Here is a 21,165-nt window from a genome sequence, read left to right as displayed (position 1 = left end):
GAAGAATTTCAAATTCCTTGCACTCAGACAGAGAAGAGCATTAGTCAAGGCTCAAAACAGACTGGATGGAAGAACAAAACTAGAGAGCACAAGGATTTGGGTTTTTGTTTGTGTGAGACAGACATACTTGAATTCCTTGTGGGAACTCTGAATTTGGGAGATCATAAATGTCTAAAATATGCTGGGATGATAACTTAAAAATAAAAATAAAATTGTATGAAATAAATCAAATATTCAGTAAGACAGACAAATGGTAACTGGGTTTTCTGCACTAGAATCACTTTCAAATAATTCTACTTTAACTATGTCATGATTTCATAGACAGAAGAAATCAAAACAAAAAGCTACATTTATTACAACACCTTATTATATCTCAGCAGATCTCAAAGTGTTTCATAAACATTTATGATAGATATTTTGAAATATTGTCATTATTGACAAGAGTGTGTTGCTGGAAAAGCACAGCAGATCAGAGGAACTGGAGAATTGACGTTTCGGACATAAGTTTCCTGATGAAGGGCTCCTCGGATGCTGTGTGACCTGCTGTGCTTTTCCAGCAACACATTCTCAATTCTGATCTCCAGCAACTGCAGTCCTCACTTTCTCCCATTTTGTCATTATTGTTTGGTAGGCAAAAACAATGGCTATTTTATGTTCAGCAAGATGCTACAAATAATCAGAGAAATGACCAATTTACCTTTTTTTCTGTGTTGGTAAAGGTTAAGCAAGTAATGTCAGTCAGTAGAATTCCCATCTCTTCTAAAAATAATAAAATGGATACTGGAATGCCTACTCAAACAAATAGTTCAAGTTTAACATCTCCTCCAAATGACAGAAGCTATGCTATTTCAGGAGATGGAAATAGTGATTTATGTGTGGAATTGGCTTTCACACAGTGGAAACAAAAAATGCCTGAAATAATTTAAGAAACCATGAAATAGAAAGTTAAGATGTTTCTAAATGGATGAAGCAAGAGAGAATAAATACCTTCCATCATCCATTATGACTTAATCAGTCTTTCTTCAGTTCATTCTCCTTAGAATGACTTGAGGGGTACTTTCATGAACATGATGGCTACAGTATCAATATACATCACAACACTGCAGTTTCATTAAAATGGTAATAACGACAAAACCCTTCACTTGCTTTCAAATTTTGAATAAATGTCCATTTTACATTCTCCAAGTTATCAAAACCTTTTTAAAATAAATCCTTTGTCCCATGGCTGAGTGTATTTTCTATACTTCTCACCCTCCTTATTTCTGCAGTTGAAAAACCACAATTCTTCAGCTGTTCACATTCCCTGTGCAAGGTCTTGAACCCTTCCACCAATTCTTCATACTGGAAGCAAAAACCAGAAGGATTGTTTAAAAAAAAATTTCTGACAACTTCTGAATTTTCAGATTTATTCTAAACTAGATTGTTCAATTACTACTCTAAATATTCAGTGTTTTATAAATACAAGAAAAATGGGATCTAAATATTTATTAAAGAAACATTACTCTTAGAGAAATAAACATCCATGCTATGAAATATTAAATATCCACATTTTAAAGTTGTAATTACTAAACCTGATGATAAGTGTCTGCAACCACATCATCCTGCAGAAAGTCAGCAGGGATTTCCACCTTGACAAGGAAGCGAGCCAAATATGCTCTTTTTTTAAGCTCATTGGTCCGCTGCAGAAGCCAGTGCAAAATGGGATGAATTATAGGTTTACTCCCAGTAACCAGACCCTGTCGAAAGGCACTCCTGAAGGGGTTCAACAAAAGGATGATTATTTATTCACTCAAACATACATTAAAATCTTTAATTTAACATAATAACAATACCTTAGTGGTTTCAGGCTGCAACCTGTTGTTGTTCAAATCAATGTCTTTGCACAAAGTTGCAAGGTGATGACGATACGCTAATTTTTATCTTTGATTTTAAGAAATTTCAAAGTATTTTTAGTTTTCTTTTAATAATTTTTTTACATCAATATTTACTACCATTTAGAAAATAAAGCAGTAGTTTGTTTGACCTTTCCTTCAAATCAAAACTACTTATTGTCATTTGCCACGGTGAACAATCTAATCAAAGAACTACATTACAGGTCATCAGAAAAAGAAAATTTTGTTTTCTAAAAAATGTTATTTTAAAAATGTAATAAATTTGGAATTTGATGACAAAAATAGAAGCATTATCAACATATTTTCTGAAACTTTCCCCATTAGACAATCGCAACCCACATATGTCTGTAATTCTTTACAGCCACCTTCGATATCTAAAGGAAGATCTGAGAGAAGCTTCCAGAATGAGTATTTAAGTATCTCACATGCAGTTTGCATTAATTGGAAGATTTTCTATTTAATTATTTCAATGGGAAGGTGCCAATAGCATGTTCCTGATTTGTATTAAGTGTACTAGCTGCGTCTAACATCATTAAATATATCCTATTTGTAGATAAGAAAAGAAACAAACCAAAACAACCTAAGAGACTATTATAGATACTTCAAGTTTTTGCAGAGCTCATCATTTGCCCAACCTCTCAGTAGAAGACTCTTGTATGACAAATGATGAATGCTACAGCTTATTAGGAAAATATGCAAGATATTTAAAATGGGGTTCTGGAATAAATCTACAAACAAGTATTTTAGATTCCTGGTTTGGTCTTCATTTATATACTATCTAGACATTTTCTAATACTGCCCTTGCAGGTAGCAGTTTACTGAATTAATTTCACATTTACTTGATGACTAGCACTTATTGCTGAAAATATGCACAATTACGTAATATGTGGCTTCAAGCCATACAAGAGACAAATATTGCAGAGAATGATAGAGACATGAAAAAGGTAATTTGTTTGACCTCTCAGTCAGGAAACAATTCTGACAGAAGTGGTAAATCTAAAGAAGGAAGTAGTAAAATAAATGATCTTCTAGAAGTCTGAGGTAAAACATATATTGTTACATACATATCAGAAGCACTTCCAGGTGGCTTATATTTCAGAATTCCCAGAAGGCTAAACATTCGCTTTGCTGTTTGATCTGGTGCTTCCTCTCGAATATCAATGTTATGCTAACAGAAAAGAAAAGAATATTACTGATGTTACTACATACTAAATCCATAGTGCGTATGACATGTTTCATAAGAGGAGGAATTGCTTGAAAGGCAGGAGAGAATAAACAAGAGAGAGAAGATAAATATTTTCTATGTTTTTTTAATTGACTACTTCATTTTGTGAAAATGAACTATAAAATATATATTACTTCTTCACTTAGTAATTGAAGATAATGTGCAAGGGAACTAAACAGAAATTTTTACACCCCAGATTTGATTTCTGGTTCAAATCAGTTAATTGATTTTGATAGAGGTGCTACGAATGGCTACATACCTAGTATAGGGGAGTGTTTTTTTAAAGATAATTCAGGTAGTAAACATCACTTAAAGGTTCCATTCATGACTGCTATCCAATGAACACTGTCAGAATATATGAATATTGACAATAGTAAAGGCAGATTCAGACACAGCAGTTACATCCAAGGTCGAGTAACATGTCAATATCTAAATATCTAGCCTCATGCATAAATATGAGAATTGGAGCACTAATATCATGAAGTTAATGCTGACAGGAGTGAGGAAGAAGGGAAAAAAGGTATGCAAAATGTAACAGTTTTAGTCTTAAGGCAATATAATACTTTAGACCGCTTTATAAGGCGAAATTACGTGTCTCATTATATATTGTTACAACATGGAGTAAACTCTTCTGCTTAATTTATAAACAGCAACACAGAAAAGATTTATCCCGTGCAGTAATCTGTAAAATTTCGAGTGGCCAAGGACTATTTAAAGTAAAATTAACAAACTTCTTAAAGTATAACAGAGAATAATTAACTAACCACTATTTACAATTTATTTCTCTAATGTATCTTCTACCTTTCTTTATATAATACTAGTCTGATAAAACTCCCAATTAAGATTTACAAAACAACATTTCTTATCTCAAAACCAGGCAGCCGTAGGTTCTTGCCTTCCGATCTTCCTGTGTTTTCTCCTTGTTAGGAACTTCTGCGTCACAGGGTACTGATCAAAACGGGACTTTAAAGAGAGATATTTTTTCAAGCAGTCTACACATGGCAGCTTGGCAGCTCTCCTCTCAACTGTTCAATTTTCCCTCAGTCTTATACCTCAGAGAATCGGATTGTGTAACTGGCTTTGAAGATTGTCAATATACTCATTTCAAACTTGATTGGAAATTGGCAATTTTATCGGGATATAACTGAAATTGATTGGCCAAATTAGAATTTGTTTTTGTCTCCAGACAACAAGTTAGTTGAGTTGTTTGACCGAGTGTTACATTGTTACCTTCTTAAGAACACTCGGTGTTGTGTCAGGTAGTTCTGCTGCTTTTAACTCTCTGAAAGGTACACCCACATTTTCATAACAATAATGAATAGCCTTGTAGGATAACAGGACTCTTCATTAATCATTAACTCTTCATAATAGACTTGCTTGAACATTTAATATACATGGGATTAAAATGATAGTGGTACAATTGATACAAAATTGACAGAAGCATAAAAAGTAAAGAGCAAAAATAAATGGATGCTTTGCAGAATGGATGAAAAAAAAACACATGGTGTTGCCTAAGGGTTACTAATGGAATCAATATTTTTTAGTTTCTATATTTGTACTTATGATATTTTAATAAGTTAGACCTTCAATAATTAAAACACACCGATTATATACTCTAGCAGTGTAATACTTACTTTTGGATCAATTTCTGCCAGAACTTCATTAAGCAGCTGCAGCAACTGTAGTGGCTCCAAAGAGTCAAAGGTGATTAGGTTGAATGTCTTCTTGAAGGGCTCTTTATTGAGCTGTTCTACAATGAACTTGATTTGTTCACTCATTTTTGTTTTTTTCTGAAAGAAAATAAAACTGCACATGATCCTGCATTTTGATGTTTTAAATGGTTTGTAGGAAACTTCAAAACATGACAAGAGGAGGAAAAGTGCAAGAGATTTCAGGATTTAAGGATCTGGAATTAGAAGTCCAATGATAACCGTGAATCCATTGTCAATTGTTGGAAAAATACGATCTGGTTCACTAATGTTCTTTAGGGAAGGAAACTACCATTCTTACCCATTTGATGGTCTACATTTGACTCCAGACCCACAGCAATGTGATTGACCCTCAACTACCACGTGGACAACTAGGGAAGAGCAATAAATGCTGGCCAAACCAGTGATGTTCCTCATCACATGAATGAATAAGAAAAAAGTTAGCTACTGAATAAAAAAGCAAATGTGATGTATTGGAATGTAAATTATACAGAATTGACGGCACAGAATATTATACTCTATGATAGAAACATAGAGAATGAAGGAAGATAGGTTCGAGGGTGTTGTTATACAATGTTTGTAAAGGTATAAATGCATATAGAAAAGACAATGTTTTAAATACAGTGAATACAGAGCCATACAGCACAGAAGCTGACCCTTTGATTCAACTTGCCAACACTGACCAGATATCCTAAACTGATCTTGTCCTGTTTACCAGCATTTGGCCCACATCCCTCTAAACCTTTCCAATTCATGTATCCATTCAGATGCCTTTTAAATGTTGTAAAAGTACCACCCTCCATCACCTCCTCTGGCAGCTTGTTCCATACACACCTGTGTGTGGAAAAGTTGCCCCTAAGCTCCCTTTTGAATCTTTCCTCTCCCACCTTAAAACTATGCCCTCTAATTTTGGATTCCACTACCCTTGGGCAAAGACCTTGGCTATACACCCTATCCATGCCCCTTATAATTTTATGAACCTCCATAAGCCATAGCTTTCAATGGTAAAATGGCCCCAGCATATTAAGACTCTCCCTACAGCTCGAACACTCCAATCCCAACAATATCCTTGTAAGTCTTTTCTGAATATAAATTGAGGAGAAGTGATATATAATTTCTGCAAGCCAGTGATGGAATCAGAAGACCAACACCTAAAGGATACCAGCTGGGGGATATTTGCTGCTGTGGACCTCACTAAATAAAAAAATTATGAACTATGCCAAGGATATAGTAGGATTAAGATTCTAATTTTTTTAACTGGGGCTTTTTTTCAATAGATTAAAGTCAAATGCGACATTCTCAAATGGTAAAGAATTAAATCTTGTTTCCATTTGCTGGTGAACTTGTAACATGACACTATAAACTTCTAAAAATCAACTGAAGTACCAAAGCGATGTGAGATTAAAATCTTAGCACAGACTTTATGAGCTGCAGGCTGACTGACAAGACACTGAGACCCATCTTTGAGGAGGAAAGTTACCTGAACACTTAATTTCAGGTGGTGGTCACATCCTTTACGTCTAGGTCTTCTGATTCCATCACTGGTCAAGAAATATGTGACTGTGAGACAGGTAAGGGATCTGCAAGATAGCAGCTTCAGCCTTTGCAATAGTCAAAAGATGAGTTTGGATGAGAGGGATGGCAGTAAGGTGGATGAGCTAACAACTGTGATACTGTAGTGGAGGAAGTCATTCAAAGCAAAAAAGGACCAAAGCAGAAATAGAGCACAGTATTGTATGGCAGAATTGATACTGTTCTCTGCAGCAAAGAGAGTTCAAATGTCTGTTTTGCCTTTTTGAAGTCAGAGTTACAGACATCTCTTTGGGCTATAGAGGAACTTGCAGGAGGAAGGTGAGGATGTAGTCATAGGTAGCAATGACAAAGGCAAGATAAAAAGAGGGCCTACATAGACAGTATGAGGAACTATGAGTACTGCCTGAACCATGGGCAAATGGCAGAGGGCAAAAAAGGTTAGTTAAATTAATGCATGACTCAAAGAATGGTGCAGTTGAAGTCGCTCTGGTTCATGGGTCACCGGCACCAGTATGGAGGAAATGTTGGGATGGTTTATATCTGAACCAAGGTGGAACAGCTCTTCTTGGAAGCCCCCTAACTAGGGAAATAGAGAGAGTTTAAACTAAACAATGGGGACAAGGAAACACATTTCAGAAATTGTAGCACATCAAACAGTAAAGGCAAAGCAAGAGAGAAAGATGGGAAATCATAAACAGACCTTGACAGGAAAGGATTGGGAGTACAAATCAAAACAAACTCAACAGATAAGGCTCAAGGTTACAAAAATAATAGAGGAAAAAGCTAAAGGCTCTGGATCTGAATATGCATCACATTCGTAATTAAACAAATGAATTGAGTGTGCAAATGGAAATAAATTTGTAAGATGTTAGCCATTACCGAGAACTCTAAAATAGAAGTGGATAAGTACCAAAAATGAAGCTAAATCAATACAGGAAAATTAGTTTAAAATTGAAAGCTGTAATGAATTATTGCTTAAAAATGTGTGGCTGGAAAAGCGCAGCAGATCAGGCAGCATCAAAGGAACAGGAGAATCGACGTTTCAGGCATAAGCCCTTCTTCAGGAATGAGGAGGGTGTGCCAAGCAGGCTAAGATAAAAGGTAGGGAGGAAGGACTTGGGGGAGGGAGGGGTGTTGGGAATACAATAGGTGGAAGGAGGTTAAGGTGAGGGTGATAGGCCGGAGAGGGGGTGGGGGCAGAGAGATCGGGAAGAAGATTGCAGGTCAAGAGGGTGGTGCTGAGTCTGAGGGTTGGGACTGATAAAAGGTGGGGGGAGGGGAAATGAGGAAGCTGGAGAAATCTGCATTCATCCCGTGTGGTTGGAGGGTTCCTAGGCGGAAGATGAGGCGCTCTTCCTCCAGGTGTCGTGTTGCCATGGTCTGGCGATGGAGGAGGCCAAGGACCTGCATGTCCTTGGCGGATTGGGAGGGGGAGTTAAAGTGTTCAGCCACGGGGCGGTTGGGTTGGTTGGTGCGGGTGACCCAGAGGTGTTCTCTGAAACGTTCCGCAATAGGCGGCCTGTCTCCCCAATGTATAGGAGGCCACATCGGGTGCAGTGGATGCAGTAAATGATGTGCGTGGAGGTGCAGGTGAATTTGTGACAGATATGGGAGGATCCCTTGGGGCCTTGGAGGGAAGTGAAGGGGGAGGTGTGGGTGCAAGTTTTGTATTTCTTGCGGTTGCAGGGGAAGGTGCCGGGGAGTGGAGGTTGGGTTGGTGGGGGGGGTGTAGATCTGACGAGGGAGTCGCGGAGGGAGTGGTCTTCCCAGAACGCTGATAGGGTGGGGAGGGAAATATATCCTTGGTGGTGGGGTCTGTTTGGAGGTGGCGGAAATGACGAAGGATGATACGATGTATTTGGAGGTTGGTGAGGTGGTAGGTGAGCACCAATGGGGTTCTGTCCTGGTGGCGATTGGAGGGGCGGAGTTCAAGGGCGGAGGAGCAGGAAGTGGAGAAGATGCGGTGGAGAGCATCGTCAACCACATCTGAGGGGAAATTGCAGTCTTTGAAGAAGGAGGCCATCTGGGTTGTTCGGTATTAGAATTTGTCCTCCTGGGAGCAGATGCGGCAAAGGCAAAGTATTTGGAAAAATGGGACAGCATTTTTACAGGGGGCAGGTGTAATCTAGGTAGATGTGGGAGTCAGTCGGTTTATAGTAAACATCCGTGTTGAGTCAGTCGTCTGAGATAGAAATGGAGAGGTCTAGGAAGGGAAGGGAGGAGTCTGAGACGGTCCAGGTAGATTTGAGGTCGGGGTGGAAGGTGTTAATAAAGTGGATGAACTGTTCAACCTCCTCGTGGAAGCACGAGACAGCGCCGATACAATCATCGATGTAGCTGAGGTAAAGGTGGGGGGTGGTGCCAGTGTAGCTGCGGAAGATGGACTGTTCCACATATCCAACGAAGAGGTAGGCATAGCTGGGGCCCATGCGGGTGCCCATGGTTTGGATCCTGTTCCTTTGATCCTGCCTGACCTGCTGCGCTTTTCCAGCAACACATTTTTAAGCTCTGACCTCCAGCATCTGCAGTCCTCACTTTCTCCTAATGAATTATTACTTGCAGAGGTGCTTACATAGAACATAGGAAAATACAGCGCAGTACAGGCCCTTTGGCCCTCGATGTTGCGCCGATCCAAGCCCACCTAACCAACACTAGCCCAGTATCCTCCATATGCCTATCCAACGCCCGTTTAAATGCCCATAAAGAGGGAGAGTCCACCACTGCTACTGGCAGGGCATTCCATGAACTCACGACTCGCTGAGTAAAGAATCTACCCCTAACATCTGTACTATATCTACCACCCCTTAATTTAAAGCTATGTTCCCTTGTAATAGCTGACTCCATACATGGAAAAAGGTTCTCATGGTCAACCCTATCTAAACCCCTAATCATTTTGTACACCTCTATCAAGTCACCCCTAAACCTTCTTTTCTACAATGAAAACAGCCCCAAGTGCCTCAGCCTTTCCTCATACGATCTTCCCACCACACCAGGCAACATCCTGGTAAACCTCCTCTGCACCCGTTCCAGTGCCTCCACATCCTTCCTATAGTACGGCGACCAAAACTGTACACAATACTCTAGATGCGGTATCATTTTTACCCAAATTGAAGCACAAGCATTCAGACAATTCTTTTGAGTGAATCGATATGTAACAGTATTTGTCTGAATCATGTACACCATCTTCACATTCACTTTTACTGATGTTATTATGCATTGCATATTTCTAGATAAAAATAACTATTCTGATTCAATTTTTTCCCAAAAATATCTTATTCTTAAAATTTGCAAAGGTGCAAGTTAAACACAATACATGGCTCTTTATTTGCTTCGCTCCAATTAAAATAAACATTCCTTGATACATATAACCTATATAATTGGTTGGACAACCCTAAACTGTAGACTTTTTCAAGACTATTTCCCAACATGCAGTCGTGGACTTTGGACTCTGCGACATTTATTTTGCAGAGCTCCTTGCACCTGAAGATCAATAAACATCTTTCCCTAGGTTTAACAGGCTTTCAGAAGAAGTTGATATTTATCTCAGTATGTCCTCAAGGACTGTGCAGTACTAGTGAGCACTCAGGCCAACTTCCCCAAAAACCACTGCAACTCTTTGCAGAGCTATTTATAAATGCACCAAAGAAAATAGTTAATGGTGTTTTCCCTGCCACAGTCACCTTGAAGTGGTGCTGAGACAACAGATAAATTAGGTTTTGTCTCTTACGGGGCATCTTTACCTGAAGTGGCAGTGCTTTTGTTACCCCTTGTAATACAAAAAAAACTATCCATTTGAAGGATCTAACAAACATTTATGATAGCTGCCTATTATATACAATTATTATTATTACATTCCAAGAATGTGTCTGGCCCAATATTATGGATTTGGTTACAAAAGAGCAATGTTCTTTCAGTAGTGTCATGCTTCAAGTGATCCCCAATGGGATACCATAGTAGATTTTTATACCCTCAGTGCAAATATTCCTATTTTTCAAAGATTAAAAAAAGATATAGTTGTACAAAGGCAAGTTATTAATTTGTTAATTACACAAACAGCTATAACAATGTTTACAAGACTCACATTTCAAACTTCAGTATAAAGCCTTGGAGGTTTGACAACTTGTTCTACTTGGTGTTCAAATCCATGCGGAGAGGTGTGTCTTGTTCTTTGTTGCATTTGTTTTATAATTTGGTTGTGTTGCTGCTGGTAGATATCACCAGATATCACCACACTTTTATAGGAGTGTTCTACCTTATTCTCTTCATGCATGATCGGTGTGCTGAGCATCATTGAGAGCTGGGTTCAGTTTGCAATCTGGTGTCATGATCAGTAACAATTTGGCATGATCTGGGTTGGTTGTATATTGTAGAAACCTTTGCTGGCATTCAAATATTTGTATTTGGACTTCTAACTCTCACTCTCTACTCAGTGCACAAATGTGGTGGCCTCTATGCCTGTCAACTCATCATTCTCCTTTGTGAAATTTACTATCCTGAAATAGTTAATAATTATTCTTGGACAACGTTCACAATTGTTTTGTGAGCGTAAGTTATACAAGTTTCAAGCAACAGCGATGCAAAAATCTTATTTTGTGCTTATTAGTCAATGATCATCGATTTGATAGAATAGACCATACATTCTGCTAGATGTGAGGGCATGGATAGCAGATGACGAAGTAATGTGGATCAATTTCCATTTAGTACAGATCCTTAAACAAATTTTCAATAAACTGCAGTCCATTGTCAGACATTAATTATTCCATGGTACCAGGTAAACTGAAAATAAACTGAGATGCTCGTGTTAGTGACAGTTGTACTCATTGTGTTACTAAGTCAATTAGAGATTTGAGGAAGTAATCCATCACAAAATGTAATTTCCTCATGTATTACAAACAGGTCTGTTACTATTTCATCCAAGAAATGTGTGGAATATCATGTAAATATAGAGACTCCCTCCACTACTGATGTTGATACATTTGGCATACCTCAGGTACAAGTCATTAAATATCTGATTAATCTTTCATCCCTAGCTAGTGTTCTAGTTGTGTTGTGCATTCAATATTCATGTGTCACTGGTATAACATGAACATGATATCTTGGCTGCATGCTTTTGGTACGATGACTCATTTACTTTTGAAAATGACCTTCATGATATATTAAATTTGTCTCTGTTTGTGGATGTAAGTTTGCTTGCTGAGCTGGAAGGTTTATTTTCAGACGTTTTGTCACCATACTAGGTAACATCAGTGAGTCTTAGATGAAGCACTGGTGGTATGGTCCGTTTTTTTATTTATGTGTTTAGGTTTCCTTGGGTTTGTAACTTCATTTCTGGTGGTGATGTCATTTCCTGTTCTTTTTCTCAGGGGATGGAAAATGGGATCCAAGTCAATCTGTTTTTTGATAGAGTTCCGGTTAGAATGCCATGCTTCCAGACATTCTTGTGCGTGTTTCTGTTTGACTTGTCTGAGAATGGATGTGTTGTCCCAGTCAAAGTGGTATCCTTCCTTGTTGTATGTAAAGATACTAGTGAGAATGGGTTATGTCTTTTTGTGGCTAGTTGATGTTCATGTATCCTGATGGCTAGCCATATATCAACTAGTCACAAAAAGACATGACCCACTCTCACTTTTACAGACCTTTACAGACAGATGAGGAAGGACACCCCTTTGATTGGAACAACATATCCATCCTAGGACAAACCAAACATGGACAAGTATGAGAATTCCTAGAAGTATGGCATTCCAACCAGATCTGTCCAACAACCCGTTAACTTGGATCTCATTTACCACCCACTGAGAAAAAGAACAGGAAATGACATCACCACAGGAAATGACATCCCAAACCCAAGGAAATCTAAACGTATAAATAAAAAACGGGCCATACCATCAGTGCTTCACCAGAGGCTCACTGATGTTACCTAGTATGGTGACAAAACATCTGAAAACAAACCTTCCAGCTCAGCAAGCAAACCTACATCCAGGACCTCAACCTGAGCTACAAATCTTCGCAAAACACACTTGTCTCTGTTTGACCAAATGAACAAAATTCTTAGGTTCTTCTTTAATCTTTGACAATAGATTATCTTTGCAACTCTTGTAGTTTCTCATTTTTGGCAGTTGCTGATTATAACCATTCATACCAGCTCTTGCCAAAGTGTAATAGATCAATTTTGAGAACACCTTCATCTTCAACTGATACAAATGTGTTGCAGGTGGTCCATTCTGTCACCATGCTTGAATCTTATGTATTGGAACAATGTCAGGATCTGTATATACGGATAGTACTCACACTACTGGTATCTATCAGGTAGAAGATTTTGGGAAGTAAAGATTTTGGGAATTTGCTTATTGGTACTGCAGTGTAATTGTTCCAATGCGTGGAACTAATGATCATTACAGAGTGAGAGACACAGTTCCTTGCAGGTTGTATCATGGAGGTAAATTATAAGGTCCACGTCTTTCAGGGTGGTAATATGCTGCCACGAGCTCCTATATTGATTTTAGCTTTTAGGGTTGGTCATCCTGCCTTTGCAGAACATATGTACTAACTATAAAAGTTTCTGCTTGTATTACACTGTCAACATAGTGCGTGAAGTGAACAATATGGAAAATTTGTTTTTCTCCTGAAATTTGGATTTTGCTTGGTTGACCCTGAACCTCTTTGATATGCCTGTACTGGTACGTTTTCTGTCAGTATGCTGCCAGTATTGTGGTATTATACTAATTTGTTGGTTACCTGTGTTTTGTTCTGGGGTTTGGCTAGGCCTTTGGAACCAAATTTCCTGCACAGACATGTCTATTGTCCCTTGGCGTCATATGCTTTGCAGATATCAAGGAAAGCTGGAGAGGTTTTGAGTAGATGCACTTTATTGATCAAAGGAATAGTGTTGACAGCATGTAAAGCACATGACTTGTCAGTTTGACCTCTTTTGTGTACCATGCATAAGTAATGTGCCAAAAATATGGCCTTTTGCACAGAAGATACTTCCTAAAGGTTTTAATTGGTATGGAGACAGTCACTCATGTAATGACTCTCGAAGAGTCAGCATGGCTTCATGTAGGAGAAATCATGCCAGATAAATTTGTCACAATTCTTTGAAGAGGTGAAAAGCAGGACAGATAAAGGGGAACCGGCTGATGTGATAAATTTGGATTTCTAAAAGAAATTAAATAAGATATTGAATTTCATGGTGTTGAAGATCATATATTAGCACAAATTGGGGATTAGCTAATACCCTAGGAGACAGAGAGTTGGAATGGGGGGGGGGATGGGGCATTTTCAACATGGTAACCTCTAACTACTGGAGTGCCACTGGGTAGTGCTGGCATTGCAATTATTTATAATATATAATAATGGCAGCAAGGGAAGCAAATATACAATTGTGAAGTTTGTGAATGAGACAAAAATAAATAGGAAGGCAAGTACTGGAGATGACACAGTTTGCAAAGGGATATAGATAGGTTAGGTGGTACGTTTACTTGCTCAGCTGGAAGATTTGTACTCAGATGGTTTTGTCACCATGCTGAGTAACATCATCAGTGAGACTCCATTGAAGTGCTGATGTTCTGTCCTGCTGTTTATGTGTCTTGGTCTGTTGTGGTGGATGATATCACATCCGCTTCATTTTCTGAGGTGTTGGTTAAATAGGGGCCTTATCAATGTGCTTGTTGATGGAGTTCTGGTGTTCGTGTATCCTGGTGGCTAGTTTCCCACCACTCTGTCCGATATAATGTTTGTTGCAATTCTTCCAGGGTATTTTGTATATTGTTCTGCTGGTTGTTGGTACAGGGTCCTTTAGATTCATTAAGAGCTGTTTTAGTGCGTTGGTAGGCGCCGCAGTAGTCTGGTCGTCGTCTCTGAGATGTCTGTAATATATGGTAGTGTGGCTACAGTGTCTGGACGTGTTGCGTCTTCTTGTTTAGGTTTGTTTTGTAAGAATTGGCAGATTGTGCTTTATTGGGTACCCGTTGTTGTTGAATACATTGTATGGCTATTTTTCTTCGGATTCTTGTAGCTCCTGGGTGCTGCAGTGTGCTTAAATAATGTCCTGATGCAGTTCTGTTTGTGGGTATTGGGATGATACCAGCATGACAGACAGTCCAGAGAAGGCTCAATAGATTGATCCCATATCTTCTACATGAGGAGAGGGTGTCAGACTGGGTCTGTACTCATTAAAGTTTAGAAGAATGAGAGGCGATCTTATTGAAACATAAGATTCATAGGGAATTTGACAAAGTAGGTTCGGAGAGGTTATTTGTGGGACAGTCTCGAAATAGAGGGCATAATCTTACAGTAAAAGTGTCATCCATTTACAACACAGATTAGGAAGAATTTCTTCTCTCAGAGGGAAGTACTGGTTCTGTGGAATTCTTTACCACAGACAGCTGTACAATTTTATTTAAGGCTGAGACTTATAATCTGTAAGGAAATCAAGGGTTTGGGGAAAAGGCAGAAAATCGGTGTTTAGGATTTTCAGATCAGCCAAAGAATGATGGACCAGACTCAATGGTTCAATTCACCACCTATGAATTATGAAGCCTGGCAGTTGTTCTTTGAAAAGGTCACCTTTGAGGCGTTTTCTGTGGCTTTTTCCAACAAACTGGTCCATAGATTCTTGCAGTTGCTGTCTCCGTGAAATGAGTTGGAGCCTATTAAAGTTAGTTCTTATCTTAAGATGGCCTTTGAGAACTTCTCAAATTTTTTTTTCCGATCATCCATGTAAAGACCATAAGTATTAATTCTGGAACGCCCCCCCTTTGCTGAAGCAAAGATTTTAGAGCTCTTTTCTCGAGATCATCTGTTGACTTGTAAAATAGAACTGCATGTTACCTGAACAGCTGTAATTCCACAAGGTATCACTGAATGCTCGGTCCATTAAAAAAAGTGTTTGACTTCCATTTCTCTTGGGCAGTCTTTGCTTTTTAAGAGTTGAGTCGTAGTGCATTATTTGTTTATTTCCTTCCCTAGTTTTGTTTCTCTCACTTTTAATTTTTAATCTTTGCTGTTTCCTTTTTAAAAAATCTGTTGCTTGCTGCTCCTTTACTGGTTTTGGTCCCTTTAAGTGTATTGTTTTGAGTAGTAATAGACCTGTACTTTAAAAATTGCTGGCTTGTATTTGTAGGTTACTGCCATTAGATGACATTCATATCAAATAAAGAGTGGTGACCGCAATGGTTTCCCTCTACTTTCACACTTTTGGAGAACAAAATTGAGCAACCAACTGATGTCTGGACAGAGGTACGCCTTCTTTGTGTAGAAAACTGTTGTATTTAGTGCTTTAAAAGCTGTATTTTCTTTTTGTGCATTTAGCAGTCTCTTTACAAAAAAATCAGAACTGCTGTCATTTCTTTTGACAGTGTGACAGATCTGTAACCTTTGGTTCTGATTATGTTGGTAACTTCAACCTTCTTAAGTGTATAAATTTTTTTGTAACTTGAAAGAACTTACATTTTTAACAGAAATAAATTAGCTTTGTCCTCTGGATGGTCAAAACCCCATCTATGAGTCAGTACAGCTGCCTGATTTCACAGATGCCTATTCTGCTGAATGTCCAAAATCTTTAATATTCAGGGCAGTTTACCTTCATTCAGTTTTCAAAATGTCAGAAAGATCTCTTATTCATAGATAGCTACTGCTGTTAGCCTACTGGAAACAAAACCATGGCTACCTATCTGATGTGGCAATCCTTGCATTATTCTCAATGACATAAAAAACTAGGCATGGAGACTATGGTATTGAATGTTTAACAGACATTTACTACATCTGGCTATTATATGCAATTCTTAAACACATAGACACACAAGTGTCTCCACTAGTATTATGCTATGTGGTTACAATTATCTGTCATGCTTCAAGTGATTCCCCAATGAGCTTGAACCTGAGATAGGTATAACCTCCAGTCATGCACTATTTATACAGTAATGTTAACATAAGCATGTCTCTTAAAGACATACTAACATACTGTACTGAGACACATAACACATCACCCAGGAGTGTATGACAATCTTACAAGGCCCCTTCTCACCACTAGACAAGTTATAATTTGGTACTGGTTTTAAAGTTTACTGGTGGACATTTTCCTCAGGGGGCACTATCCAGTAAGGTCCAACATCTCCTTTTTCTGCATGTTCTGATTTCAAACCATTCATAAATTGGTTAGATTAGATTCCTAAAGTGTGGAAACAGGCCCTTTGGCCCATCTAGTCCATACTGACCCTTCGAAGATTAACCCACCCAGACCCATTTCCCTCTGACTAATGCACCTAACACAATGGGCAATTTAGCATGGCCAATTCACCTAACTACACATCTTCAGTCTGGAAACCAGAGCACCTGGAGGAAACCCACGCAGACATGGGGAGAATGTGCAAACTCCACACAGACAGTCACCCAAGGCTGGAATCTAACCTGGGACCATGGTGCTGTGAGGCAGCAGTGCTAACCACTGAGCCACCATGCTGCCCAAATTGTTCTTTTGTTACTTTAAGGCCCTCTTATAATGATGCCCAATTGTTATTTTACTAGGTACTAATGAACTTCCTACAATTTTCAAATTAATATGAAAAGCCATTACGTTTAAATTATTATTTATTTGAATGTAACGGATGTCAGTCTAATGAAATGACTCTCAGCCAATTTGAATACAAATTAAAATATCCGACAGATGTGGCAGCATAGTATTTGGTAATGAAAGTAAACGGTTAAAAAAAGCTTTATTTCTCAAATGGGGAGGATTATAAAATGTCTCAACCGTTTAGCTCAAATACCACAAGAATTTCAATGTTCTCTTATAGCTCAAAACAATAAGCCTGATTAAGTGTCTTTCCAGCGGACTCAGGAATCTTCAATGGGGACGTGTGAGCCAGGAGGAATGCAGCTTTGAAGATTTGAATCAGACTGACTAGTCGAACCGCTGAAGACTTTTTTTTACACTAAAGACGGCGACAGGACAACGGAGGTCGCTGCTCGTGGCCAGCGATAACGTTGAAGAATCCCGAATTAGCTGCAAGCTTAAGGCCTCCACTAATGGAGGTGAACCTAACTTTATACATAAACGGCACCATCCCTAAAGAAAGAGCCGCTAGTAAATTAATTAGAAAGACGAAAACAAAAATCAGCAACTTACGCGAGAGTTCCAAAACAGGAGAATGTAAAACGATTGCAAACGAAGCTGCCTACGAGGTAAACACCAGTTGCTAGACGGAAGTTACTTGTCAATGACAGGAAGTGATCAGTAACCAGGCAACGGGTGAAACTGAAAGCAGAGCTTACCCTCATGCTTCAGAAATTATCTAAAAAAAATTTAAAACGGCCTAGTTTGCTGTATGTTGTGTTACAAGCTGTTTAACAAATCTGTATAAAGGAGAGCCTGATATCTATTGACTCATTAGCTAGATCTCAGTAAAAATGAACAACATATTCACTTAAAAAGGCCATTCAGCTGACACTACAGTATATGGTTTCTAGAGAAGGACGGTGTCCGACCAATCTGATTGGACTTTTTGAGTAACTCTACACATTAGCTGATGAACTAGAGTCAAGAAGTTGCTGAATCCTTGAAGGCCAAAGTAGTTGTTAACAGGAATTAATCTGAGTTATTTCCCACAAAAATCAGTATTACATTAGATTACTATTTTTATTGATGATATGATTGGCGGTATTCAGAAAATGACCTGGAGTGGGCACCGTCCCAATGTCGGCAAAAGTGAGGACTGCAGATGCTGGAGATCAGAGTCTAGATTAGAGTGGTGCTGGAAAAGCACAGCAGGCCAGGCAGCATCCGAGGAGCAGGAAAATCGACGTTTCGGGCAAAAGCCCTTCATCAGGCTGAAGATAATTATCACACCTACTACAATTACACTATTGTCCAATAGTAATCGAGGATTAACCACAAGTATGGCTGTAGTAAAACTATTTTAGTCAAATGTACTAAGTGGAAATATAAATACCATAGAAAAGTACTTTATGTGCTATATAGGTGCAGATAAATATATATGAACGTATGAATTCAGAGCAGAAATAGATCATTTGGCACCTTAAACCTAATAATTGGTGACTAGTTATTAATGACAAGGGTCTGTTACCTACCAACAACAGTGTGGTTCATTGTTCACTGAACAGCTTGAGCTGGGAACAAGTTACAGTGCAAGGATTTGATCTCCACCAACTCAGAAGCGGCTTCTCTGTTCTCTGCAGTCAAAATTCAATTTAAACCTGAAGAAAATCAGTTATAGTTTTCTTCCATAACTGCTGTAAACTATGACTTTTATTATCAATCAGACACGTTTTACAAGTGAACCAGCTGCCTTATGCCTCTTGCAAACCAGTGGAAGCATTTGGGAAAGGGAAGCCAGGAAGGAGCTTTCAGATTGGAGGAATCAACTCAACATAATTTGTGGGTAAAGACTATTGATCAGTTTTTTCCAGTTTTCCTTTCTGCCGTGTGTTTTTTCCTGTCTGTGTATAAAGGGCAGTTTATAAGGACATTGAGTTTTAATTTATAGTGTTATATGCTGATTGTGTATAAATGTTTATCTGTAGTTATTTACTTGTAATAAATAGTGTGGAAACTTGGTCTGTAATTTCTATCTACCTGGGTTTGAAAATCAAGTAACTTGGGAATACTGTATTCGGTACTCATTTAAAAAAAAGTTTAATCACAAATTTTGGCATTGTGGGGCTTGGTTTCCAGCACACTACCCCAGTGAGTTATGTGACTCATGAGAGAAAAAAAATTCTCTGGTCTTTGCTCTAAAAGGATGACCCCTAATTTTTAAGCAATGGTTTGAGTTTTGCAATTCCCTCCTATGTTCACTTTGTCAAGAACATTCAGGATTTTATATACTTCAATGAGGTCACACCTTACTCATCGAAACACCAATGGAAACCAGCCCAGTCTCTCCATGGACATAGGTTTGCTCACTGAGCTGGAGGTTCATTTCCAGATGCTTTGTCACCCTAATAGGTAACATTTTCAGTGTGCCTCAGGCGAATCACTGCTGAAAATTCCTGCTTTCTATTTATATGTTTGGGTTTTTTGGGGGTTGGTGATGTCATTTCCTGTAGTGACATCATTTCCTGTTCCTTTTCTCAGGGGATGGTAGATGGGGTCTAACTCAATGTGTTTATTGATAAGAGTTCTGGTTGGAATGCCATGCTTCTAGGAATTCTCGTCCGTGTCTTTGTTTGGCTTGTCCTAGGATAGATGTTAGAAGTGGTATCCTTCCTCATCCATATGTAAGGATTACTAGTGAGAGAGTGTCATGTCTTTTTGTGGCTAGTTGGCATTCATGTATCCTGGTGGCTAGTTTTCAAAAAGAATGGGTACCCAATGAACACTGTCTGCCAATTTCTCAGCAACTAACCCAAACAAGCAGACAAAACACGTCCAGAAACCCTAGTCACTCTCCCCTACATCAAAGACATCTCAGAAAAGACTGCCAGACTACTCAGACCCCTTGGCATCATGGTAGCCCACAAATCCACCAACATACTAAAACAGGAGCTAATGAACTTGAAAGACCCTATACAGATAACAAACAAAATTAATGTAATTTACAAAATACCGTGCAAGGACTGTAACAAACACTACATTGAACAAACAGGAAGAAAACTAGCCATCAGGATACATGAACACCAACTAGCCACAAAAAGACATGACCCTCTTTCACTAGTAATCCTTACATATGAATGAGCAAGGACATCACTTCGACTGGGACAACACATCCATCCTAGGACAAGCCAAACAAAGACATGCATGAGAATTCCTAGAAGCATGGCATTCCAACCAGAACTCTATCAACAAACACATTGAGTTAGACCCCATCTACGATCCCCTAAGAAAAAGGAAGTTACTTCACCACAGGAAATAACATCACCACAGGAAATGACATCACCAACCCAAACATATAAATAGAAAGCAGGAATTTTCAGCAGTGCTTTGTCTGAGGCCTACTGAAGATGTTACTTAGTAGGGTGACGAAAAGTCTGGAAATAAACCTTCCAGCTCAGTGAGCAAACCTACAACCAGAACCTCAACCTAAGCTACAAATCTTCTCAAAACTCGATGATATATTTATTCTAGGTGTCAATCTAATGAACCTCTTTTGAACCAGCTTCAATATATCTGCAGCCTTCCTGGTCATGGTATTTGAGATATGGTCTCACTATGCTCTGTATAACAGAAGCATAACAACATTTAATGTTCAGTTCCTCTGTAATAAAGAATAGCCTTCTTAATTATTTGCTATAGCGGTATACCGACATTTAGTGACTTTTGTGACAGGTACTTAGAAAACAGTAAGGGAGACGGTGGCCTAGTGTTATAATTGCTAGCCTGTTACTCCAGATTAGATTAGATTCCCTACAGTATGGAAACAGGCCCTTTGGTCCAACAAGTCCACACCGACCCACCGAAGAGTAACCCACCCAGACACATTCCCCAATCCTATATTTACCCCTGACTAATGCATCTAACTGTGGGCAATTAAGCATAGCCAATTCACCTGACCTGCATGTCTTTTGGATTGTAGGAGGAAACCGGAGCACCCGAAGGAAACCCATGCAGTCATGGGGAGAACATGCAAACTCCACACAGACAGTCGCCCAAGGCGGGAGTTGAACCCAGGTCCCTGGTGCTGTGAGGCAGCAATGCTAACCACTGAACCACCATGCCGCCCGTTAGAGTACAGAGACTCAGATGATGTCCTGGGGACCCAGCAGATAATGGTAGTTAAATTAAACTTTTTCAAAAATTTGAATTAAGAGTCTTATGATGACCATGAATCTATTATTGATTGTTGGAAAA

General features: G+C 38.8%; 1 protein-coding gene across 3 annotated transcripts in view; it reads right to left on the bottom strand.

Moving 5' to 3' along the window:
* The window catches only part of ift81 (intraflagellar transport 81 homolog), a 149,780-nt gene extending 132,217 nt beyond the window's left edge, over nt 1–17,563 (bottom strand). For all 3 annotated transcript variants that reach the window (XR_011962981.1, XM_072587493.1, XM_072587494.1), the window contains exons 1-5: nt 17,485–17,563; nt 4,752–4,907; nt 2,957–3,060; nt 1,572–1,752; nt 1,252–1,341 (exon numbers count right to left, since the gene is read on the bottom strand). Coding sequence is in view for 2 of the 3 variants with exons in the window: in XM_072587493.1 (XP_072443594.1) it covers nt 1,252–1,341; nt 1,572–1,752; nt 2,957–3,060; nt 4,752–4,895 (519 nt within the window). In the remaining variant the exon portion in view is untranslated. The remainder of the gene's footprint in view (nt 1–1,251; nt 1,342–1,571; nt 1,753–2,956; nt 3,061–4,751; nt 4,908–17,484) is intronic.
* Nucleotides 17,564–21,165: the final 3,602 nt, after the last annotated feature.

This window comes from Chiloscyllium punctatum, chromosome 17 (assembly GCF_047496795.1).
Source record: "Chiloscyllium punctatum isolate Juve2018m chromosome 17, sChiPun1.3, whole genome shotgun sequence".
Taxonomy (NCBI): domain Eukaryota; kingdom Metazoa; phylum Chordata; class Chondrichthyes; order Orectolobiformes; family Hemiscylliidae; genus Chiloscyllium; species Chiloscyllium punctatum.
The sequence above is the reverse complement of the archived record's forward strand: the minus strand, read 5'-3'. Positions and strand labels throughout refer to the sequence as shown.